Genomic DNA, 27422 nt, shown 5'->3' with positions numbered 1-27422 from the left:
GAACAGGGCTTTGTTATGTAATAAGAGAAAGCAGATCTGCTCGTAAATCGAATGTGTTGACAGATATTAATACCTACCAATACCCCAGTGAAGCAACTGATGTCTTTAAGATTTGCCTCTGAGGATTGGCCTGTCTGTAATCCACAACTGAGACTATTTCTAATTTACACTGTCTGGAAATGAAGTCAATCATGATTGCTTCAGAAAACTTAAAAAGTGTATGTGTTGCATGTCTGTGGGGAAGGGGAAGGGCAACATAAAAGTAAGAAAAACAACCCACGAATGGTTGAAAAGCATTCTGTGCTTGCAGAACACTTTCCTCATTGTCGATGGACTCAAGATGGAGAACAACAGAAAGTAATGATGGAGGAGCTGGATCCAAAGAATCTCACGGACTCTAAGATTCTAGCTTGACAAGGGACAGATGAGTGTGGGGGTCAAATAGAGTCCAGCCATCTGCTTAAAAGTTGACTAACTCACAGATGCACATCCAGGGCCTGAGCCTGTGACAGAGGAAGGGAAGCAGATGTCTGACAAACTTAGAAGAGAAAACATTCAACTATCTGGATCATATTTTGCATGCAGTAAAAGGCCATGAATTGAGATGACTTTATTATCTCTAATAATATCATGCTTTCCTCTTATGTTGCTACAGAGCTTCGGTGGGAGCAAGGAGATTTAGTTTTCTTGCTTGAATCTTGGCCTCTGCTTTTATAGCTTACTGTGTAAAGTCTTAATCCAAATATGCCAAACGATAATAAAATACCTGGTGATCATTTGCAACTCATAGAAAATGGTTAAAATGAGACTAAGAAGACAGTTACTGGTCTTATTAACAATGATCTATCCTGAAAATAATGCTCACCTGTAACTATTGGTACAAGAGACAGAAATAGGAGGTAACAGAGCAAGAGGAGGCACTGTGATTTTTTTTTACCACTTTAATACAGAGATTTTCATTTTGAATGAGTAGGAACTAAGAGGAATCTATAGCAAACCCAATCTGACATATCTGCCTTCCAATCACCAGTTGGCATAGCTGATTTTGTCTGAGATGAGCCATGTCAGGCATTTTCCATAGCCCACACAGTCTAAGTGTATGCTGGCCTCCTCCATGTTTGAAAACACATGGTGAAGGCCACAGCTGGGCTTTGCTTCCTGAAAGGCACAAATCTGACAGGCTCACTAGTTTGCTCTGCCATTGTGGCAAACAGTTCACCTTTCTCGGTTACTATGCAGACTTAAGTTCTCATTCCAAAGCCAGGCAGTGGTGGCACACGCATTTAATCCCAGCACTTGGGAGGCAGAGGCAGATTAGATTTCTGAGTTTGAGACCAGCCTGGTCTACAGAGTGAGTTCCAGGACAGCCAGGACTACACAGAGAAACCCTGCCTCAAAAAAACAAACAACAACAAGAAAAAAAAAAGTTCTCATTCCATTTCATACCCTTGATTCTTCAGCCCTTCTGACACAACCAGAAGGCAATATTCTAAGGATTTTAGCTTGTCCTTTTTTGTAGATTATAATTTTTTTCTTTCCATTTATTCACATAATCATTACCCAGTCTCTTTTTGATGTTCATATTCGATTTTGTAAACAATAAGACAATATTTCAAAATAAACACAGACAAGCAGAAAACTGATTTACACACAATTTAGTTTATAAGAAATAAGCAAGCAGAAATGATCACTTAACAGGGAATTTTGCTATTTAGTGCCTTTCTGTGTGTGACGGTTTGGGTATGAAATTTATCTCCCAAACTGATGTGTTGAACACTTGTTTCCAAAGCAATGGGCAGGGGTCTTATCCTATCATTACAGCTCTAACCTGATACATGAGTAGACTGATGGTCTGGTGCTGTGACTAGGTTGTAGAAACTGAGGGATGAGGCCATATTACCAGCAGTGGATCCCAGATCCTGTGCTACAGAGGCTGCCAAGGTCCAAAGTCACTTACCTTCTTTCTGCTTTCCAGCTGTGCCACAGTGAGCTACCTTTTTCTTCTCCGGTGTTCTGTGCCATCACTGGTTCAGAAATAAAGCTTAGCAATGGCAGACTGACAGTTTTGAAACTGTGAGCACAACTAAATCCTTTCTCCTTTAAGTTGTTTTGATCAGACATGTAGTCAGTCACTAAAAGTTCATCTTAAAGTCATGATCAATGTGATCTACATATGACCATTTCATTAAAAACAATCTTCTGAGGACCATTTGACAATAGCCAATGTGGCAGCAATAGATACTCAGTTGTGAAAAGGCAAAGAGCGGTGCAGATCTGAGTCTAGAGACCTCAGACCAGCAAGCCAAGGACACATACTAAGTATCATCTATTGCCCATACAACAAAACCATAAAGAGCTTAGGTAGAAGTATTTGAGAAAGCTAGCTGCATCATCCTGTTGGAGCCATTTCTCTTACAACACTCCTTCTGATGATACTCTGGTCAGGTATAAACACAGCTTGGCCTCATGTATTACAAGGAAGCCAATTTTGTTTATAAAATATCTTTTAAAATATTGATTTTAATTCCATGTATGTGAGTATATTGCCTGCTTCTCTGTGTGTGTGTCTGTGTGTGTGTGTGTACATCATACTGCAGGTGTACCTGGTACACACAGAAGCTAGAAGAGGGTGTTGGATCTCCTGAAGCTAAATGGGCAGTTTTCAGTCTCCACATGGATGTTTAAAGTTGAACCTATGTCCTTTGCAAGAAAAGCAAGTATTTTCAAACTCTACACCATAAAGCACTCTTTAAATTTATTAAAAATCTATTTTGTTTTTAATTTATGCTTTTACTTTTAAATTTTTCATGTAGTATATTTTATCATAACTCTTTCCCCTCCTTCAACTCCTCTCCCAAGTCCTCAACACCTCCCTACCCAATTTCATGTTTGTATTCCCACTACTAAAAGAAACATACCTTTTAAAGATAAGATTTTACTAAAAGTTTCTCTGAATCTTCAATCTATTGATTCTACTTCATTCATCTAACCAACATTTATAGAATCACTACACATTTCCATAATGGTAAAATGTTATCGACGTGCAGAGAAGCCGGTTAAGATGAACACGCAGTACTGGCTGCTTTCCCTCTGTTCCTTCCTCCTCCATCCTACCCAGTCTCTGGGCTGCTTACCTGAATTACTCCACCCAAGAAAGAAACAGCCGCTGCAACCCCGATTCTCTGCAGCTCAAACTCGGATAAGCCCAGCACGCTGGAGTAGTTCTGTGTGGTGAGGTTCCTGCTGCTCTGAGGGACCAGCCGTTCCACAGCATTGGCTGATATCAAGGATGTCAAGCCAAAGGTGCCTAAAAATGAGAGTGATATCAGAAGGCTTCCATATTAGTATGAAAAGCTATTGGATCCTACCATGAAATTTGAAAAGCCATGGAGAGCTATTAGAAACACTGTACTCCAGTGGACCCCATTTCTTTGATTCCTTCCATGAAAGAAACAGACAGTTCAACTGACTTGTCCCAATGCCTGCTCAGCTGTCTTTTGCAGCTACACACTTTCCTAACTCTCTGAATAGAGAGTATCTAAGGTGCCTGATTGTTGCCTGGATTTAAACCCAACCCTTCAGCATATCAACAATGTCTCCTGAAGTATGTCACTCTGGCTCTAAATTGCCTTATCCTCGGAATGATACTAAGATTCATACTTTAGAGTTGGAGGAGAGTCACAGGAAAAGAGCTTAAAGACTTAACAGCTAACTATAAACCTGTTGGCTAAAATGTAGGTCCCCCCTAATCTACCAAATCAATTCTTGTCTTCCAAGATGTGGCTCAGACTCCATAGTCACAACTATCCTCTCAAGTTATTCCTCTCAGGCTATACACTTTCTACCTATGATTCTGAAAGGCCTACCTATGATAACGGAGTAGATTTTACTTTCATGAACAAAATACCAGGGTACCCAAAATGATTAAACCCACGTTTGTGTACTGCTGCTAAACAGGGTTCAATGGTTATTTGCTGGGAATGTTCACAGCTTGGTTTCTAAGGAGGACTTTATTCCTTATGCGGCTCTCCTCCTGACAGGGGCTCTGATGTTTTTCTTCTTGGCACAGCTTGCCTGAGAATGCACCAACGTAGATGACAAATGCTTATTCCTACAGGAAAGTTCAGTGAACCCAGATTAAATGAACATATGCTGAGTTGTGCAAGCAACCCCTCACTTCATATTTTAAAGATCTTACCTTGTTCCAGTTTATATGTGAACCTCCAGGTTAAGGAACTCTACAGAAAATAAGTACCCTCCCACAGACAAAATGAGGCCAACAAAGCCTGCTGGCAGTGGACACCTAGCACAGGGTCTTCTTTGCTAGTAGTAGGTGGTCTAATAAGTAGCCCAGTAAGACCAGAGGGTTTGAAGAGCTGTGGTATCACTGTGGATTTAGAATAACATGGGTGGTGTGGGTTCCCATGGTCTTGGCCTTAAATCCCATACCTATTTTCTCAGTCTCCTTGTCTATAAAAAGAGCATATTCCTCATCCCTTGATATTTCTAAAAGACTTAAATGTCACACAAATATATCATAGTTAATATCTAATAGCATGTCATTAGCACCCAGTAAGTGTTTAATCACTAGATAAGTCTTAGTAAAATTAATAGTGTTTTGTTATTGTTATACACTGCTCTCAGAGAATTGATTGTACTCAGTGAGCTACATATTCTTAATAAATCAATAAATATTAATTGCTATAAAAAGTGTACTCATCATACAGAACTAAATTAAGAACATAACTAATGATTGAAGACAAGATTCTAGCATCCAGATGGGTAATGCAAAGTAAAGATCATTCATCAGATAAGGCATACTTTACAACAGAGAGCCCTGAAACCAAACCAGATAGCAAGTGTGAAAGCCATACCCTGGGGCCTTTATACTCTCTAAATCACAGAGCAAAACCACATAAGAGCTACACCTTCAGTTTGTTTGGATTTTGTGTGTGTGTGTGTGTGTGTGTGTGTGTTAATTTTTTAGTTTAGAGTTCTATTTCCTGGGATTTAGTAGAAGATAGGAAGGAATTAAACAGGACAGAATGGGACATCTGAAAGGTTTTGTTGGAAGTGGGAGGGGAGGGGCCTCAGTCAGCTACAAGACCCAACGTACTGAAATATTTCAATGAATACTTGTTTGTGTTATTTAAATGGCATCCATTCTCTACATTGCTGAATAGTCCTTACCATTTCAAAGAATTTTCTAGAGGTGAATTTTGAAGAGGTGAATAAAGAATAAATTAAGTACTAAATTCAGGCACATCTAAAGGATGGAGATGGTAAGATCTATTGTCTGTCCCATTTTGATTGCCTTAAACAATGTGGTTTCTACCGGGAACATAACCAGACTTATTTTTCTCTTTTCTAGTCCAAGGAATAAATCAGTTGATTCTTTTCTATGAGTCATGATTATATTTTATAATATTTATTTAAAATATTTTTTTAAAATACATGAAAAGGTAATTTATTAAATATTTTTACTCAAAGAGAAAAAAAAAAAAAAGCATGTCCCAGCAGTCAATTGAGGGCATACGTATAGAAAAGGTTTTTTAAGGTTCACAGGGTAGTAAATTATTTAAAATATTTTAAGTAATTCTATTTTAAATTAATCATGAAAATTCAAATAGGTAAATAAACTAGCACATGAAACATCTTTACACCCTGGCTTCAGCAAATAATTGCTTTCAAAAGATACAGGAACTCAATGTGACTGCACTTTCTTCCAGGAACTCAATGTGACTGCACTTTCTTCCATTGAGTCCACACAAGATTGAACCTGCTAATGGCCCATCAAGGACGGAGATGGCGGTTCAAGCCCTGCTACTTCAGCAGTGGCATCAGTAGATAAACTACAGAAATTGAGGAGTCATTGCCACCATTTAAACAGCCCTTGGTGAACCCACTAAGTTCCTGTGGAGAATTCCAGAGTCTTAAACAAAACCATGAACATGGAAAAGGCATTGAAAAGAGGGTGTGTGGTTAAGAGGAGATGGTGAAGGATGGAAAGGCAAGCTGTAACCAGAACACATTGCCAACATGTATGAAAATGTCACACTTAGTTTAAAAAGTTCAGCTAGTATAATGTCTTATTGTGCTTAGTAATTCAGACTGCATTCTGAACACCTGACTAGGAGGCTAAAACCCAAGATGTGTTTCTTTCACAGAAGTACATTGGTCTCTTAATAACATTTCAGCAGGGAGCATAAATCTCCCATATACACTAAATTATGATCAACTACAAGTGAAATGTGGTTTGTGTATTAAATATTTGTGGGTATCTTTAGAGATTCAATGGCCCTTATATTTACAATCACAAGAAGATCACAGAAGTCATTTCTCTGGTTCCCCAGTCATTTATATCAGGAGGAAAAGTGTCCCCTGTTTGTTACTGGTGCTAACGATTCTAATATTCCCTTTTAACCAAAACAGAAAGGTTCAGCAGTTCTAAGGAAATTCACAATGCCACCCACAGTTATTGTAGAGCAGAAAGACTGGGGTTTGCACAATGTGTATTTTGACATCTATATCACAGCTATCCCATCTATAGCTGTTAAGTTGTTAAATAACTTTCAGAGTTACAGAATCTCACATAAATGATAATTTTCAAAATGTACAGCCAGTAGAAGATCTACAGTAATTATCTATGCGGTGCAATGGTTTGTGTGTGCATACATTTCAGTATTAAATTATATATTTTTTATATTCTTTTGGTTTTAGACAGGAGTTCACTCTGAGATCCTCACTAACCAGGAAGTCACTATATAGTTCACACAGGGCTTGAATTTGTGGCATTTTGTAGAATTCCTGATGCAGTTTCCCAAGTGTTAGATTATGAAGGTCAACTATCATCTATGGCATTGGCTTCTAGAAGTAATTATGGACTATCGGGAAATTGTGTTTTGCCTTTAATTTTATCTTGGGTGAAGCAGAAGAAAAGTCTGTGAAGTCAGTTCTAAAGCACTTTGCTCTGACTTGCTACAGACACACTTAAATGTTCTGTGGCAAAATCAGAAGGCAGAATAATTAAAAAGCAAGAAGCATTAAGAATTTCTGGCTGAATGCAATAGTTCACATATGTAATGCCAACATTCCAGAGATTCAACTAGGGGGATCAGTAGTGAAAACATGTCTTAAATAATAAATAAGTAAATATTGAAGAAAAGAATTTCTAATTCATTCTGTGTCTGTCTCCATTTGCATCTGGAAGAAAACTCTCATTCAATGAGTATTATAAAATATTTTCTTGTCAAGAAGAAAAAAGTAGTTTGGGTTTCAGTATTGACTATATCTGATGTGTACATTGTAAGTCTATGACTTTAATCTGTGTTGTCATAAAAAACTTTGTAAGTTTCCTCCTAATTCACTTGAAATGTATATATAATACAAATTCATCTATAGATTATATTAAGACAAGAGCTTGTAAATCTCTTAACAATGCTCCTACTGAAAAATATTCACATTTTATAAAATGAACACATATATACAGGCAGACATACATATGTGCATGGGCACACATGCATATATGTACTAAAATATACTTCTATATATAATTGTATCAATTCATTTTTGAGAATTCACTGTGGCTAATTTCACTACTGTAGGTATATCATAGTGTACTTTACCTAAACAACATCAGCTATGATGCCAAGTGAGATATAATATTATGAATCATTCTTTCTGTACCATTTTGTTGACTGAACTATATCATAATGTCAAGGCTTGAGGGTGGCAAAACTTCCTGTGGAAATGTCAATTTTAATTCAGCATGTCTGCAATGAAAGTCAGTGTCTGCATTTCACTCAAGCTCACAGAGCACTTGTTAAGTAGCAAGTCTATAAATAACTGCTAACTTTTGATATCTCAAATTTAGTGATATAAAAATTAAATTTACACAAGTACAAAATCACTTCATGAAAAAAAACATGTGTGTGTGGTAAGCAAAAACCTCTTAAAATTTCTACACCAAATCTTCAGAATCTATAAATATGTATGCTCCATATCAAGAAATTATAAATGCAGTAGGTGAAATTAAGTTCAATAATTAGCAACTCTTAAAATATGATTATCCTGGATTGTCTGGACATAACCAGTGAAGTCCCAACATCTTTTAAATAAAGAAAATGAAGACAAGAGGGTGAAGTTAAAGGGAGATCTAAAGATGCCACGACTGGCCTTGAAAATTGTAGGAAGGCCAGGAGCCCAGGAAGGCAGGATGCTTTAAGATAGAAAAGTCAAAAAATAAGGTGTTTGCTAAAGCATGCAGAAAAGAATGCAGTTTTACTGACTGCTCATTTTAGGGCTAGAAGACTTATTCAGACCACTGACCTCCAGAAGTACTGGAAGTCCTCTTGTTTCAAGCCACACATCTCCTGATAATTGTAACAATATGAAAGTAATACAATCAACAATACCAACTGACCACACAAGACAGAGTCTGAAATGTTATTCCTTAAGGGCTGAGATCTCACAGAAATAAATAGCAATATCTCTGCATTATCTCCATTGAACTATATTTTGTTACTGGATGAACATTTAAGATTACAGTATCAATTTATAGTAAGTAACCTCAATAAATGTCATATTAATATAAGCAAGTGTTACAGTAAACACTATATACCAATTGTGTAGCTCTCACTATTGTAAGAAATGGAAGAAAGGTCATCTTATTAGTTAAAAAGGAACTAACAGAATTTTAAAAGCTTGTTCAGGGACATGTAGTTTATAAATAATGAAAGAGGCATGCACTTAAGTGCGTTCATACAGAAATGCAGCCCATTCTATCAGCAGAACAATTATGACTGCTCACCCTTTGTATTCATTGTTGTGTTTTTCAGAGATCCAGAGTAGGGTAGGGTAAGATACATCAGTACCTTAGATCATTTAGTTCAAGAATCAAAGAAATATATCTGAAATATTTTTCAATAATTGAACAGCTAGATTTTAGTCTTTGTTCTCTTTCAAATGCTTGCACACCTGTTCCATTGTCAGTTCAGCAATGTTCCTATTTTCAGATCTTTTCTTTCATGACACACTGATACTGCAATAAGTCATAGGGTATATTTGATAAATAAAGATTCCTCACATCCCTCAGTGCGGAGAGAATGGCTTTGCAAAGGTAATCAGGAGCTAATGAACACCCTGAGTCCCTTTTATTAGTTGTATGAGAAGCTTAAGCATAGATGGTAATTATTACCTGTGGCAACATGGCGTCCCATTCCAAATACAGCATAAATGATGGCTGGAAACAGAGATCCATATAAACCAAAAACTGGGTGTACAGATGAAAGCATAGCAAAGGACAGCCCTGTGAAGAAATCCAGAGGAATTAGGACCATCTCGTATCCTCAAGATACAGTACACAATACAACAGTTATGAAGAAATCCAGAGGTATGAGGGCCATCTCGTATCCTCAAGATACAGTACACAATACAACAGTTATGAAGAAATCCAGAGGTATGAGGGCCATCTCATAACCGCAAGATACAGTACACAATACAAGTTATGAAGAAATCCAGAGGTATGAGGGCCATCTCATAACCGCAAGATACAGTACACAATACAACAGTTATGAAGAAATCCAGAGGTATGAGGGCCATCTCATAACCACAAGATACAGTACACAATACAACAGTTATTGATGTGCCAAGAGCCAAAATGAATATTTTAATTATCCTACCTATCAACAAAACAAGAACTAGTATTATTGTACTAACTAGGAGGGAATTGCTCACTCATTCACATGTATATTTCAATTCTCAAGACCATGTGGTCTTTTGCCACTACTTTTTCTCTTGACTGCAGAGATGTCTAAAAGAAACAGCGATTTGGAGAATCTTCTTAGTAAGAGGAATCTGTGATGACATCAAAGCCAAGCATGTCTAGGTATACTCAGACTTTAGAAGCATTTTCACATGTCATTTTGTTTGTGCTGTAGCATGCATGTAGTAGGCATGAACAGCAGCTTTATCACTGGGCATCTTCAGGACTTCAGAAGCCTGAAGTGGAAGGGGGTCTGGTCCTGGGGCACAAGGACGTGAACTTAACAGGTGGCAGAGGGACTGTCTGAGTGCACAAGCTAAGGGTGTGCACAGCAGCCAGGCCACTCATATCCACTTTCCACTCACGAGACCCTCGACTGTGTGTCAACTATAAGTTCTAAGCATAGCAACAACAACAACAACAACAACAACAAATCGACTTACCTTATTGAGTGTATAAACTATAACTATTTTTCACGGATGTTACTGTCCACATAGTTTGTGTGTTACATCTACATAGAAAATGTTTCTATACCTTCCTAAATGACCACTGATGATGCTAATGTGACCAATACATGATTTAATACAAGCTCACTAAGATTTCTCATCCACCACTGGTCCTTGGCATTAAATGCTACTGGGGAAGATTTGAAAGTCCACTTGAGTTTAATGCTGAGCATTGGATTGAACAAAAATGATTATGCTCTGACTAAAATAAATTGAAGTTTATTGGTAATGGAATCTCTAAGTCTGGTGAAAATAAATCAAAATTTACTACAGAAGAGTGAGCAGCAGAAACTTCTCTGGAATTTCATAAAAACAGCAGTGTAGGGTACAATGAGACTGGTGAGAAGGGCTCTATTAAGGAGCAATTCTAGAACCCGGGTAAGCATTGGAAGGCAAAATATTTCCACCCCTACCAGCCAGCAGCTCTTAGTATCTCTTATGTCAATGACTTTGTAAAGAAAAAAATACTGTGTTTCCATCAATCCTGTGGAGGTTTTAAAAATTACTACCGTTCATTTTTCATAAGACGTTTTAGTCATCCACTTCCACCAGAGCCAGAGAGGTAGACTGTGGTGGCACAATGTTTGCCTAGTATAGCAATCTCTGAAATCAGTGTCTGTGTGTGAGGAGAAGGGGCCCCAGATATTATAAGGACAAAATAGTGTGGCCCATGTTAACAACATCAACCTAATCTATTAAGTCAGCAGTGGTGTAAAAAAGGAAGATCATGAGGCATGTTTAATGGAAACACTTCAATACGTCTGGTGAAATCACATGGATCCTAGAGTCACCCGTGGTGAGCCTGACACACTCCTAACTGTAAACCATGTAGCTATATTTTACACTATCATCTGTGATGAGCGCATGTGAGCGTCAAGCTGGAGCAGTCAATTCCCCCACACCCTAACCTTGTGAACAATCACCTCTTGTTTATCTACTTAATTGGAAGAACATTCATCTCTTTCTTTAGTTTAACATGGATAAAATATATAACAGAAATAGTTTGAAAAGTTAGTTTCAGGGTTGGAAAGATAGGTTGGTAGTTGAGAGAGAACTCCTTGGATTTGCAGAGGATCAAAGTTGGGCTTCCATCACCCATACTGGGCACTCACAAATGCCTACAACAATAGCTCTAAGGAATTCAATGCCTACAACAATAGCTCTAAGGAATTCAATGCCTACAACAATAGTTCTAAGGAATTCAATGCCTACAACAATAGCTCTAAGGAATTCAATGCCTACAACAATAGCTCTAAGGAATTCAATGCCCTCTTCTGGCCTTTTCTGAATATACACATGCACATATGCACAGGCAGATACCGACACATAATTTTAAAATAAAACAATTATTGTTATTTAAAAAAAACTTAAGTTGTTTATATAATTTTAATACAATAAATAAATAAAACATTTCTTGCTAGTGTAGGAGTTGAGGGGGAATAGAAGTTCCAGGGAATGACCTGATTAAAAAAAGTATGAACTAATCGGATCTCACATTTATATGGATTTAAGAAGAGAATAATAATAGAAAATGTATTTGTCCAAAAATGTTGTGGGGTTATTTGATTTGTTTCTTTACTTGTTTGTGATAGAGTCTCACTACTTAAGTCAAGACAATCTTTCTGCCTCTTTATATTGAATGCTGAGATAACAGGCATGAATGGCTGTCCAATTTAAGACATTTTTAAAAGGTCTTAAAATCTATAAAGTAAACATGAACTATCATTTGGGTTACATCCATAAGAATAACCTTGAAGACCAGAAGTGATGTATATATTTTCTTTATTCTATGTGATTCTTACACTTTAAATAAATGAGAACCCATTTCTTGCTAGTGTGGGAGTGAGGGGAAATTTATTGTTCCAGAGAATGACCTGATTAAAAAGAGGAATGAACTAATCGGATTATATGATACTTTAGAACTTCAATACCCTTTCCATAATAGGAAGGACAAGGCCTAAGCACATCCCACTCACATACATGCTTCTACAGAGGAAAGCCAGATAAAACTTTCTTTCTGACTCATTTATTATTGTTTTATAATGTAAACTAGATGCATTTTGTCACATGTTTGTATTCATACAAGCTAAAATATGTTAAATCCTCAAAAATAGAGAAAGCTATTAACAAGTTAGAGGCATTTTCAAATTACCAGCAGTTTGTCCTTTCTCAGACTTAAAAAAAGAAACAGTATTCATTCACTACACATATGAGCAAATCTGCGACTCCATAATGTTATCACTTAGAAAAATAATGCTGATAGATCCTACCTATTGCTTAATCTTTTATAATAGTAAAATTAACACAAAAGAAAGTTTCAAGATGTAAAAACAAAGAATCCAAAAAGGTTGATGGGTAAGAAAAGAGAAATAAGGCAGGTGGAAAGACATGGGTAGAAGATAGACAGAGTGACAATAGGTAGATATAGGTGAATGCAAGAATAAACAGACAGACAGATGGACAGACTGACAGATAGTAGATAGAAAAACGTAAAGATGGAGATATTCTAATTCTAATTATTTTTAAAACTGAAAAACCATATATGGGCAGTGTGAAATCATATAAAGCAGATATAATCACAAAAATTGCTTCTAGAAGGCCTTGAAATACGTAATTCTTATGGCGACATGTTGTGTCCATAGTAATGGTCCATCATAGTAGGTCAGAAAAGATTCCAATACTAGGTTACACTAAAATATCAGAGTCGGCCCTTGGGAACCCTATCAACCTTCTGTGAAATCCTGGAGGTCAAGTGGAATGCTCTCAGCTGCCTTCTTCTCCAACCCAGGATGCTCTGAAAGGAGCTCTCCTGGCGGTCCCTTCCTGTTGACTCAGAAGGACTGGGGACCCCGTAGACAACCCAGATTTCCACCTCTGCCTTTAGAGTAACTAACTCTTCAGGTAAGATGACCAGAAAGTGACTCAGTCTCTACTGGTAAGAAAGAGACCAAGTCACCAGATAGAAAGTGATTTCTCTATTACAGGGCTGCACTTGTACTTCAGTTTCAGGTCAATTCATTTGATACCAGCATAAAGCAGAAAAAGTTGTATCTACAAACTGAATAATTCAGGCTGGGGGCTGGTACTAAGATTACACATGTAAAGCTACTCGGTCAGAAGCATGACATTTTCAGATCTGTATATGTTGGTTTAGTGATCCCACCTTATAAATTCAAAGCCAAGCACCTAGAACTCACAGGTATGAGCTTTGTTCTCCTCTGGCATTGTAATACATCTTACAGGTTTCAGCATTTGATTTTAATATGAATGAAACATGCATCCCACCAAACTACAGCTGAAACAACTCCTTCACAATGGAATACACTGGCTCCAGGCTACCAATCCTTATCACAACATCTTTAGTTATCATAATGAGCTGAATTGTGTCCCTCATGTGAGTCCAAACCCTCACTCCTCAGAATGTGGAATACATATTGAGAATATGATCATTAAAAAACATTTAATGTGCTGGGCAGTGGTGGCCCACGCCTATAATCCCAGCACTTAGGAGGCAGAGGCAGGCAGATTTCTGAGTTCGAGGCAAGCCTAGTTACAGAGTGAGTTCCAGGTCTATACAAAGAAACCCTGTCTTGAACAACCAAAACAAAAAAACTAACCAACAAACAAAAAAAAAAAATAGAAAAAAATTTATATTAAAAGACATTTAATTTAAATAAAGTTTTATTGTAGTAGGGGTAGGGGCTAACTCAAACTGAATGATATTATTTTACAGAACATCTTTTGAAGAGATATATAACTTCACCCAAACACTAGATGAAGACAGAAGTAGAAATTTGGCTGCAACTTGTTTTTGAAAAAAAAAAAAATCCTAAGGACTGTGGCAAGCCCCCAGAAGTGAGGTGAGAAGCCCGGATGTACTCTTCCTTGTGGCCCTCAGAGGATTCAGACCTATTAACACCTACATTTGGGACTTTTACACTCCAAAATCGTAAAACAAATTTTGAGATGTTCTCCCATTCATTTGTAGGCCTTTGTTGTGGCAGCCCTATGAAAGATACAGAGCGTCACTGTTGAGAGGGAAATCAAATCAGAAGCCATTGCGTACTAGAAACTCAACCTTGCATTCTGAGCAAAGTCAAAATACTTGTTCTTGATAGATACAAAATAACAAAGCCTTCATATTTCGAATCTATAACTCATGAATCTTTGTTAAGTTCATCTAAATTTTACATTTCAAGTAAATAGGGAGAGCTTATGGGGCTAAATGTAGAAGACAGTCCTTGGAATGTCTGTGTAATCAGTATTGGGGAAAAGATGAAACCTCACTCCATCTCCAGCACACGTGCTGCCATAATTAGAACGGTGTGCTCAGGACTCAGCATGTGTAATTTTAAAGAAATGTAAGACAAAGTGGACCCATGGTATTTGGGACAGTAGCCAGTATAGTAAAGTGTTGAGGAATGCAGTTTCCACACAAGTAATGCTTTTTAACTGCCTCATTAGTCTTTCCAATTCCTGTGCCTAAGAAAGAAAATAATGGCAACCCATCAGTGATTAGTTCACAGAAATCCTTTGGGGCTCCTGGGCTCCTGTTAATTTTCACTGAATCTAACTGAATCTCTACTACAGCATTCGATGTGCCCGTGAATTAGAGATATGTAGCCAGACAGCCTAAAGAAACTTGGAATTTTTACTTTAAAAATCAATGTTGTAAACTTTAACTTAACAAATTATATCACTTGATAAATCATAGCACTAGTCAAACAATATCCTTTCAGTGAAGATAATTTATAGAACTAAAAGTTAGCCAATAGTAAAAGCTTACTTGTTTCTTATAAAAACCTGGAGTTTTGGAGGTGGAAATGATTTAAATACACAGCATCAAAAGTATTTTTAGTTAATTCAGAAGTCAGGCAGGAAAGCTGAATGCTCCCTACTAGCCAGCACCTCTTAGAATTTTCAGTATTAGTAATTTTAATAAAGTATTTACCTGAGCCCAATAGAAAAATGAACAAATGGATGGATGGATGGGTGGATGGATGGATGGATAGACAATGCAACACAAAGAAAGAACAAAAAAAGTCTGTCCTTTGCTCCATTCACACTTCAGTTGCCTTTTCAATGAAGTAGTAAGGACAATGAAAAGTAGAGAGTGGGTTGCACAAGGATCATCCTACCTCAGGATCCTACTTAGGAGGTAGGGACAACTATCTCATGAAATAGGGATGTGCTAGGGAAATCTGTCCTCCCTCTGCTGTCCCTTTCGTTTCCTTTCTACCCTCTCTTTCTTCCAAACCTCCTTCTGCTCTCTTCAGAATTTTTCGTATCTGCCCTGATTTGGAATGAGGAAAAACAGGGAATCTCTTAACACTGAGGCAGTAAAAGCTAATGTTCTGGAGCCACAAAAGCTGCATGCTTCATTTCCTCTGTGGTTCCAGTTTTGGAGTGTTTTTATTTACACAGCAATTAATTATCTTCATATTTGTTTATCATCTTTTGTTAGGTGTGGGTGTGTGTTTGGGATGTGTGTAAGCATGTGACCATATGTGCACATGGAAGGTGGCTGACAGTGCTGGCACATGGAAGGTGGCTGACAGTGCTGGCTCCGATCTTTTTGTACTTTAACTGTCTAGTGTTCACACTGGGAATTTACTGATTCTTTACTCCTTTGCTGCCTCTGGTATTATAAACCCACACTAAAACATGGATGCTAGAGATGGAACCTAGGACCTCATGCTTGAACAGAAGTTTACTAATTATCCTGTCTCTCGTTTGTTTGTTTGTTTGTTTGTTTAATTGATTGAGTTTTGAGACAGGGTCTCTCTACAGATCTCTAGCTGTTCTGAAACTTACTATGTGGACCAGGCTAGCCTTGATATCACAGAACTCTACCTGCCTCTACCTTTCAAGTGCTAGGTGAACTATCACTTAGGTACCTTTAAATCCCTTCTTAATTGGGCTATAATTAGAAATACGATGTTGTATTTCTACAGTGTACAGTGAGAAATTCCCAACTGACATTTTAGCGTCACATATGTAGTTTATAGCAACATAAATATCATACAATTATTAGATAACTAAACATTAAAACATAACAAATGGTTGGCTCCTAAGAAGTGAAAAGGCCTCTACTGATTATTGAGTGATAAATAATACAATGGACAAAATATGAAGTATAAATAGTTAAAGAGTACAGTTGAGATAATTTTACACAGAAGGAAAATGTTAAAAACAGAATTCTTTGTTTTCTAGGATAGAAGACTGCATAGTGTGTTTGCATGAGCTGAAAAATGATACTTCTGATGGCACAGGGTCTTAAGTATGAGACAAGTGTTATGACCATATCTGTGATTCTGGAGGATTAAAGTTTGAACCTTCAGGAGCTCCTTATCCTCCAACTTCCTCAGTGCTGACCAGAAAAAAAGATATCCCAGCCAGGAGACTGCATTTTCAGTCCATAGATGTGGAGTTGGGTAGTCAGTTTCATTCTCTTTGCTGTCCCATGAGACACAGCCAATCAAATGAGAAAGATAAGGACTTACCTCTTATTTAAAGTTAGAGTATGTTGTTTGAGGAGAAAAAGAAGGGTTTGATTAACAAAGTGTGGGATTCCTCAGAGAATGGCTGGCTCCTTGACCTCCTATGACTTTGATCTGGAAGGTCTGCTCAATCCCATAGATACACCTGGACAGGAAGGAACTTCAGCAATACACAGAGCTCAACGGTCTACTCGGGCCTAAAAAAGACTGCCAGTACCTCTACGGCCTGGACCTGGCCAACAATGAGTCTACTGCTCCTTCCATGGGTTCTTGTTCCTTCCTCCTGGAGGCCTTAGCAGGCACCCAGACCCTGATGAGAGAGCTAACTTTAAGGGAAGTGGCCAAAGAAGGAAGATCAAATGAATATTAGAACTGACTGCACCCCGCAGGAAAATGATAGACTTAGGCATGTGAAAAGTTGAAAGGGAATAATGATGTATAATTTTTCCTTGATTTATAACTTTAAATTTTTTATTATACCTGTGTAAATTAGGGGTACATGCCAAGGCAAAAAATCAGGGTTAGAGGACAAAGGTCACCATCAGGGCTGGAAGCAAGCACCTCTACCCACTGTATTCTCACTGCCTTCAATCTATAATTTTAACAAAATGAGCAGGGAAGATGTATGGGGGAGGTAAGCAGGAGGAAAGCAATGGAGTAAATGGCGGAATTATATTATAATATCAAAAATAAAAAAATTAAAAGTACAGTGATAACTTCTAAGAGACATGTTAGAAACTAATGATTTATAACTTTTAATGTTAAAGCATAATAAAAGCTTTTAAATCAGTATGCATTATATTCCAGAAGCAAATTATTGTTAATATTGTATCTAGAAAGATACAGTTTCTAACTACCCAGGCCAGGGTCACTTCTTGTTCCTCATAGCAAACTACATTGACTTACAGAAAGTAAGTCTGAGAATAGGAGTGACTACCCACAGTGGCAGGAAAATGACAATCTGTAGGTAAGAGACACCAGTGTATACATGTGCAACTTCATATAGAGGACTGGGTGCCAATTCCTAATACTATCTGTTAATAATTCGGTTACATTTCTTAATAATGATTAAACAACAAGTAGCTAAATATGCATCACTGTATAAAGAGTAGAGTTTTTGGTATAATGCTATGCTATGGAATTATTTGTAGCTGTTAAAATGTGTGAGTTGAAACTATTTCTACTAACCTGGAGGTAGACTCTGTGATGTGCTATGACACATACAAACGAGTTTCAGGATTACATGATTGCTGTGTCAATTGTATGTGAAAGTACAAGGAGACAAGTGTTTTTATACATCTTTGAGGTGAGATCTCTACTTGTATTATGAGTTTATAAACCCTATACTGTTTAAGCATGTTCAATGAAGACTACAAAATGATCTTCCTATCACCCTGAATTTTATGCATGTTATTGGGAGACTGTTTTTCTTTAAAGGGAGGTATGCCTTTGCCTTTCTTAGATATTGCTATAGAGGTTATATGGTAAGTGGAAAGAAGAGTTAGGAAAGTCCCACCAGTATCCAGGTCGCGGCAGTGGAGAAAGGGGCAGCATTCCAGGTAGAGACATGTTCCAAATGCATCTAAAAACAAATCGTCTCTGTGGCCTGTGAGAAAGGTGCAGGATAACTTCTTCCTCACACATGTCACATAACCAAATGCTACTAACCAGATGGGAGCAGAGAGTGCCAGAGCCACAACAGATTAGACAGACAAGCAGACAGACAAACAGACAGACCGACGATAGATAGATAGATAGATAGATAGATAGATAGATAGATAGATAGATGTGAGAAAAGACAAATGAACAAAATGAACAGTACTGGCTTTGGATGCTACCTGTAGAGAAGAGATACATAAGCTAATGGAGAAAAATCTGGTTAGCATCTAACACTGAAGAGTGAGAAATTGCCAGATACAGAAAAAAAAAAATACCAGAGGGGTTAGAAAGAATCTGGGTGCACAGGTGTGTGACAATCCCATAGAAACAGTTTCCTGAAATAGAGAAATGTCCCCAGACCCTGATAATAGCCTGTCATAGACCAGAGAACATAGGGTGTGGGAACCAGGAGAAACAGAGGGAGGGACCAAACAGAAAGAACAAGCAGAAGGCATGAGCTGACTTCTGAAAATTGTAGACAGGAAGAAATATTCATTGTCAAAGGGACCTAGGACAAGGAAGAGCTGAGCTTATGTTTAATTATAGGTAATATTAAATGACATTGAGAACTCCAGATAGCAGAGTATGGTTTCGATCCATCACCCTCTGGGTTATTGGACCAGCACACTTCTGCTGCACCACTCTGCTGCAATATAAACCAATCAGACCCCTCAGAGCTCCCAGGGACTAAACCACCAACCAAAGAGTACGCATGGAGAGACCCACGGCTCTAGCCACATATGTAGCAGAGGATGGCCTTGTCTGGCATCAATGGAGGTGAGACACTTGTTCCTCTGTGAAGGCTCAATGCCCCAGTGCAGGGAATGCCAGGGCGGGGAGACAAGAGTGGGTAGGTGGGGGTACACCCTCATAGAAGCATGGGATAGGGGTGGGATAGGGAGTTTCAGGGCAGGGAATGGGAAAGGTGGTAACATTTGAAATGTAAATAAAGAAAATATCCAATAAAAAAGAAAAAATGAATATATACAGTAGATAGATAGATAGATAGATAGATAGATAGATAGATAGATAGATAGATAATAAAATAAAGTGACATTGAACTAGAGTGCAGATCCAAGTTTTGTGAGTCCTAACTTTTATAAATTTTAAGAAGCTTACTAGAAAGATAAAGTTACAATGTAAAATTAGTTACCTTAAATCTGAGGTTTGAAACTACAAAACTACAAGAATAAAACACAGCAGAAAAACCTTGTGTGGTGTTCTAGGCATTGAACGTTATGTACATGATCCCAAAGTATAGGGGAAATGGAAGAGAAAAGAGACCATTTTAAAGTTTTGCATAGCCAAGAGCAGTAACTTGTGAAAGACAGAAAATATTTGCAAAATATATACTGGCTAAAGGTTTATTATCCAAAATATATGAGATTCAATCCAATATCAACAAAGCAAAATGTAGGCTAAGGGGATTACTCAGCAGGTGAGAGCACTTGCTATACATGTGTGACAACATGAGCTCAGTCCCCAGAATTCATTTGAAAAGCCATGTGTAGTCTTTATAACCCCGTGGCTGGGGTTGAGGGTATGGAATCTCAGAAGATTGCTATCTTTCAGTATGGCTGCAGGTTTAGTGAGATTCTTGTATCAAGGAAATAAGGTAGAGAATGATAAAGCAGTATATCCAACATCCTTCTCTGACCTTAGTATGCACATCCCACATACATGTACATATACCATACACCTGCATCTCTCTCTCACACACACACATACACAAATACAAAAATAAGAGAGGCCAATTAAGGATAACCAAAGGAGACTGCAGAGATGGCTCAGCAGTTAAGAGCATAGGATGTCCTTACAGAGGACTGGGGTTCAGTTCCCACAGTAGGTGAATAACAACTGCTGTAACTCTACTTTAGAAAATCTGACTCCTTAGACACTGTCTGCAAATGATGCACATAAACCTGTGTGAGGACTGGTATATAAACATATTTTTTAATGAATGTCTTTAATTGGTTTAAATAAAATTAAAATAAAAAATTACTTAAGGCTCCTGTGAAGACTCCATATCCTGATCCATCCTAGAAGACCCGCTGCACTCAGAGCAGTTGATAAGAACCCCACCCCCCACCCCCGACCCCAGTCCCAGAGGTGCTCCTGGGAGCCTGGTGGACTCTGGACCCATCACCCACCAAACCCCCATCCTCATGAATACCACTCCCCTGCTGTCCCTTCAACCCCTTTTGCCTGGTCATTGCTGCTGGGGCAGATCCCTAGTTGGTCTGCTCCCATGAAGACACCATATCCTGATCCATCCTAGAGGACCTGCTGCACTCAGAACAGTTGAGAATCCACTGCTCTTAGAGTAGTTGAGGACCCACTGCACTCACAGCAGTTATCTAAAGGCCTCCCAGGAAATCCACTGAAACCAGGGCATCAGATCAGCAGCTTCTCTGCTCTTGTGAAGAGCCCCCATTGGAAAGCCCCACAGGTGGTCTGATACAGTCAGGGCCACAGGCCTACAGGGAGACCCGAAGCAACCCAGGGACTCTAGAAGCAGACTCCAGACAGTCACTCAGACCAACAAACACCAGGGATATCCAGATGGTGAAAGGCAAGTGCAAAACCATAAGCAACAGAAGCCAAAATACATGGGGATCATCAAAACCCAGTTCTCCCACCATAGCAAGGCCTGAATACACCAACACACCTAAAAATCAGGAATCTGTCCAAAAATCCTATCTTATGACGATAACAGAGTTTTTTAAAGGAGAATATCAATGACTCACTGAAAGAAATACAGAAAAACACAGGTAAACAGGTGAAGGAATTGAATAAGCGATCTAAGACCTAAAAGTAGAAGTTGAAATAATAAAGAAAACACAAATGGAGGCAAACGTAGAAATGGAAAACTTAGGAAAGAGGTCAAGAATTACAGATGTAAGTATTACCAACAGAATACAAGAGATAGAAGAGAGAATCTTGGGTGTAGAAGATACAGTAGAAGAGATTGACACAACTGTCAACCAAAATTCAAAACATAAAAAACTCCTAACCCAGCCAGGTGTGGTGGCACACACCTTTAATCCCAGCACTTGGGAGGCAGAGGCAGTTGGATTTCTGAGTTCGAGGCCAGCCTGGCCTGGAGAGTGAGCTCAAGGACAGCCAGGGCTATACAGAGAAACCATCATCTCGGAAAACAAAACAAAAAAAAAACAAAAACAAAAACAAAAAAAAAAAAACAAACAAACAAAAAAAACCTCCTAACCCAAAGCATCCAGGAAATTCAGGAAACAATGAAAAGATCAAATCTAATCTAATAATAATCGGAATAGAGGAGAATGAAGATTCGAAGATTCCCAGATCAAAGGACCTGAAAATGTCTTCAACAAAAATCATAGAAGAAATCCTCCCCAACCTAAATAAAGAGATGGCCATAAAGGTACAAGATGCCTATAGAACACCAAATAAATGGGGTCAGAAACAAAAATCTTCTCGTCACATGATTATCAAAACACTAAATGCACAAAGAAACAATATTAAAAGCGGCAAGGAAAAAAGCCAAGGAACATACACAAGTAGACCAATCAGAATTATACTAGACTCAACAGAGACTATGAAAGCCAGAAGAGCCTGGTCACAGGTCATGCAGACTCTAAGAGAACACAAATGCCAGCACAGGCTACTATACCCAGCAAAACTCTCAATCAACATAGATGGAGAAATTAAAATATTCCAGGACAAAACCAAATTCAAACAGTATCTATCTACCAATCCAGCCCCACAGAGGATCTTGGAAGAAAAACTTCAACACAAGGAAGATACCTGCAACAAAGAAAGGACAAGATATTAAGCATCTCACAACAAAGTCAAAAGCAGAGAGCCACAAGCACATGAAGCCACCTCCAAAAACAAACATATTAGGAACCAACAGTCATCTCTCTTTAATATCTCTCAATATTAATGCATTCTACTCACCTATAAAAAGACACAAGTAACAGACTGGATACACAAACAAGATCCAGCATTTTGCTGCATGCAAGAAACATACCTCAATAACAAAGACAGACACTATCTCAGAGAAAAAGGATGGAAAAGGTCTTACAAGCAAATGCTCCCAGGAAACAAGCAGGAGTTGCTATCCTAATATCCAATAAAACAGACTTTCAACCAAAAGTTATCAAGCATAATGAAGATGGACACTTCATATTCATCAAGGGGAAACTACACCAAGAGAAAGTCTCAATTCTAAACACCCACGCCCCAAATGCAAGAGCACCCAAATTCATAAAAGAAACTTTACTAAAACTCAAAAAACACACATTGAACCCCACACTATAATAGTGGGAGATTTCAACACCCCATTCTCAACAATGAACAGGTCATTGAAACAGAAACTAAACAGGGACACAGTGAATCTAAGAGAGATTATGAACCAAATGGATTTAACAGATACCTACAGAACATTTCATCCTAAAACAAAAGAATACATGTTACCTCATGGTACTTTCTCCAAAATCAACCATATAATTGGTCACAAAACAACTCTCAACCAATACAAGAAGATTAAAATAATAGCATGCATCCTGTCAGATCATCATGGCCTAAGGTTGGTCTTCAATAACAGCAAAAACTACAGAAAGCCCAAATACACATGAAAACTGAACAATTCTCTACTCAGTGACAACTTGGTCAGGGAAGAAATAAAGAAAGAAATTAAAGACTTCCTGGAATTTAATGAAAATGGTGATATATCATACCCAAACTTATGGGACACAATGAAAGCAACGCTAAAAGGAAAGTTCATAGTACTAAGTGCCCTGGTAAAGATACTGGAGAGATCTTACACTAACAACTTAACAGCACACCTGAGAGCTCTAGAACAAAAAGAAGCAAACTCACCCAAGCAAAGTAGAAGTCACAAAATAGTCAAACTCAGGGGGAAATCAACTAACTAGAAACAAAGAAAACAATACAAAGAATCAGCAAGGCCAAAAGCTGGTTCTTTGAGAGAATCAACAAGATAGATAAACCCCTAGCTAAATTAACTAAAGGGCCAAAAGCCAGTATCCAAATTAATAAAATCAGAAATGAAAAGGGAGACATAACAACAGAAACAGAGGAAATTCAAAAAATCATCAGATCCTACTATAAAAGTCTATACAAAACTGGAAAATCTAGATGAAATGCATGGTTTTCTAGTCAGATGCCACATACCAAAGTTAAATCAAGAACAGATAAACTACCTAAACAGGCCCAAATCACACAAGAAAATAGAAGAAGTCACGAAAAACTTCCCAACGAAAAAAATCCCAGGGCCAGATGGACTTAGTACAGAATTCTACCAGACCTTCAAAGAAGACCTGATATCGATTTCCATCAAACTATTCCATAAAGTAGAAACAGAAGGAACACTACCTAACTCATTCTATGAATCCACAATTACTCTGATACCTAAACCACACAAGGACCCAAAATGAAAACTTCAGACCAATCTTGCTTATGAATATCGATGCAAAAATACTCAATAAAATTCTTGCAAACCAAATCCAAGAACACACTAAAACCATTATTCACCACAACCAAGTAGGCTTCATCCCAGGGATGCAAGGTTGGTTTAATATGCAAAAATCCATTAATGTAATCCGCTATATAAACAAACTCAAAGAAAAAAAATCACATGATCATCTCCTTAGATGCAGAAAAAGCATTTGACAAAATACAACACCCCTTCCTGTTAAAAAGTATTGGAGAGATGAGGAATTCAAGGTCCATTCCTAAGCATAGTAAAAGCAATTTACTGCAAACCAACAGCCAATATCAAATTAAATGGAGACATACTTGAAGCAATCCCACTGAAATCCAGAACAAGACAAGGATGCCCATTCTCCCCATATCTGTTCAATATAGTACTCCAAGTGTTAGCTAGAACATTAAGACAACAAAAAAAATCAAGGGGATACAAATTGGTAAAGAAGAAATAAAGGTATCACTATTTGCAGATGATATGATAACATACATAAGCGACCCCAAAAATTCTACTAGAGAACTTCAGCTGATAAACAACTTCAGCAAAGTGGCCAGACATAAAATTAACTCAAAGAAGTCAGTAGCTTTCCTTTATACAAAGGATAAACAGGCTGAGAAAGAAATTAGGGAAACAACTCCCTTCACAATAGCCACAAATAATATAAAATATCTCAGGGTGACTCCAATCAAACAAGTGAAAGACCTGTTTGACAAAACTTGAAGTCTATCAAGAAAGAAACTGAAGATCTCAGAAAATGGAGAGATCTCCCAGGCTCACGGATTGACAGAATTAACACAGTAAAAATGGCCATCCTACCAAAGGCAATCTATAGATTCAATGCAATCCCCATCAAAATACCAACACAATTCTTCAAGGACATGGAAATAGCAATTCTCAAAATCATCTGGAAAGCAAAAAAAAACAAAAATAGCGAAAACAATTCTTAACAATAAAAGAACAGCTGGGGGAATCACCATCCCTGACATCAAGCTTTACTATAGAGCAATAGTGATAAAAACTGCATGGTATTGGTACAGAGGCAGCCAAGTTGATCAATGGTATAGAAATGAAGATCCAGAAATAAAACTACACACTTACTGTCACTTGATCTTTGACAAAGATGCCAAAACTATACAATGGAAAAAAGAAAGCATCTTCAATAAATAGTGCTGGCCTAACTGGCTGTCTGTATGTAGAAGAATGAAAATAGACCCATATTTGTCACCTTGTTGTACAAAGCTCAAATCCAAGTGCATCAGACCTCAACATAAAACCAGATATACTGAATCTAATAGAAGAGAAAGTAGGAAAGAGCCTTGAACTCATTGGCACAGGGGGAAATATCCTAAACAGAACTCCAATGGCTCATGCACTAAGATCAAAAATTGATAAATGGGACCTCATGAAACTGGAAAGCTTCTGTAAGGCAAAGGACAAAGCCATAAGACAAATCAGCAACCTACAGATTGGGAAAAAAAAATTTCACTAACCCCACATCCTATAGGTAGCTAATAACCAAAATATAGAAAGAACTCAAGAAGTTAATCACCAAAAATCCAAACTACCCAATCAAAAAATGGGGTATAGAACTAAACCGAGAATTCACAACCGAAGAATCTCGAATGGCTGAGAAGAACCAAAAGAAATGTTCAACATCCTTAGTGATTAGAGAAATGCAAATCATAATGACCCTGACATTCTACCTTACACCAATCAGAATAGCTAAATTCAAAACCTCAGGTGACAACACATGTTGGAGAGAATGTGGAGAAAGAGGAACATTTCTCCATTGCTGGTGGAATTGCAAACTGGTGCAATCACTCTGGAAATCAATCTGGAGTTTCCTCAGAAAATTGGAAATAGATCTACCTGAAGACCCAGCTATACCACTCTTGGAAATACACCCAAATGATGCCCCACCATGCCACAGGAACTCGTGTTCCACTACGTTCATACTGGCCCTATTTTTGATAGCCAGAAGCTGGAAACAACCCAGATGTCCCACAACAGAAGAATGGATACAGAAAATGTGGTTCATTTACACAATGGAATACTATTCAGCTATTAATAATAAGGACATGCTGAGTTTTGTGGGCAAATGGATGAACCCAGAAAATATCATCCTGAGTGAGGTAACTCAGACCCAAAAGGATGTGCATGGTATGTACTCACTAGTAAGTGGATATTAGCCAAAAAATTAAAAAGTAAAAAGTACAGAATACCAAAGATACAGTCCACAGAACTCAAAAAGGTCAACAAGCTGAAGTGCCCAACTGAGGATGCCTCCGTCCCACTTTGGAGAGAGAAGAAAGCAATCACACGTGGGGAGGGAGGGAGAGACCTGGGAGAGAAAGTGGAGTGGGGGAGAGAGGGGAACCTGATCTGGTATTGGGTGTGAGGGAAAAGGACTGAAGCCCTGAGGGCCAGCAGAAAGAATGGAAACAGGCAACCTTAGGAAATAGGAGGTTGGGGGGGACCCTCCAGAATGCACCAGAGTCCTGGGAGGTAAGAGACTCTTAGGAATCAAAGGGAGGGACCTTAGATGAAATGTCCAACAGTAGAGAAAGGGAACTTCCCACCTCCAGCAGGAAGACAGGGCATCAAGTGAGGGATGGGGTTGCCATCCCACAGTCACATCTCTGACCCATAATTGTTCCTGTTTGAAAGAATTACAGGGATGGAAATGGAGAAGAGCCTGAGGAAAAGAAGGTCCCGAGACAGGTCCAAAGTGGAATCCAGCTCAAGGGGAGGTCCCAAGGCCTGACACTATTACTGAGGCTATGGAGCACTCACAAGTAGGGACCTATCATGACTGCCCTCCGAAAGACCCAACAAGCAGCTGAAAGAGTCAGATGCAGATATTTGCACCCAACCAATGGACAGAAGCAGCTGACCCTGTTGTTGAATTAGGGAAAGGCTGAAAGAAGCTGAAGAGAAGGGCAATCCTGTAGGAGGACCAGCAGTCTCAATTAATCTGGACCCCCGAGATCTCTCAAACATTGGCCACCAAACAGACAGCATACACCAGCTAATATGAGGCCCAAACACACATACAGTAGAAGACTTCTGGGTCTGTATTCATTCAGAGATGATGCACCTAACCCTCAAGTGACTGGCCCCAGGGAGTTTCAAGGTCAGGTGGAATGGAGGGTGGAGGCATCCAGGTGGAGACAGAGGGGTGGAGATGAGGTGTGGGATGTGGAACATTTGGAGGGTGGATAGGGATTCGGGGAATGGAATATGGCATGTAAAAAAATAAATTAATTTAAAAAATAAAATAAAAAATAAATGTTAAAAAAAAGTACTTAAGAAATTCCCTGACCAAAGGCATATGCATTCAACATTGTCTAAATCACAAACATTAATTAATTAGCAACTTGACAATATTCTCATGAGTCTCACATGAGTTTTATTTCAGCTCTGCTAGTATAAGTCTTTGGCAAACCCCTTGGCCAAATTCCAATGAAACTATAATCATGGCAATACCATTGGACCTCAGGGTGTTA

The 27422-nt window shown here is 38.3% G+C and overlaps 1 protein-coding gene across 2 annotated transcripts in view; it reads right to left on the bottom strand.

Annotated features, from left to right (window-relative positions):
- Positions 1–27422, bottom strand: part of Slc26a7 (solute carrier family 26 member 7) — a 121421-nt gene that overhangs the window by 79486 nt on the left and 14513 nt on the right. For both annotated transcript variants that reach the window (XM_031366572.1, XM_031366573.1), the window contains exons 3-4: positions 9197–9307; positions 3135–3307 (exon numbers count right to left, since the gene is read on the bottom strand). In XM_031366572.1, coding sequence (XP_031222432.1) covers positions 3135–3307; positions 9197–9307 — 284 coding nt within the window. The remainder of the gene's footprint in view (positions 1–3134; positions 3308–9196; positions 9308–27422) is intronic.

The sequence above is a fragment of the Mastomys coucha genome, unplaced genomic scaffold (genome assembly GCF_008632895.1).
Source record: "Mastomys coucha isolate ucsf_1 unplaced genomic scaffold, UCSF_Mcou_1 pScaffold14, whole genome shotgun sequence".
In the NCBI taxonomy this organism is placed as follows: Eukaryota; Metazoa; Chordata; class Mammalia; order Rodentia; family Muridae; genus Mastomys; species Mastomys coucha.
Note: the sequence above shows the minus strand (reverse complement) of the source record. Positions and strands in the feature narration are given on the sequence as shown.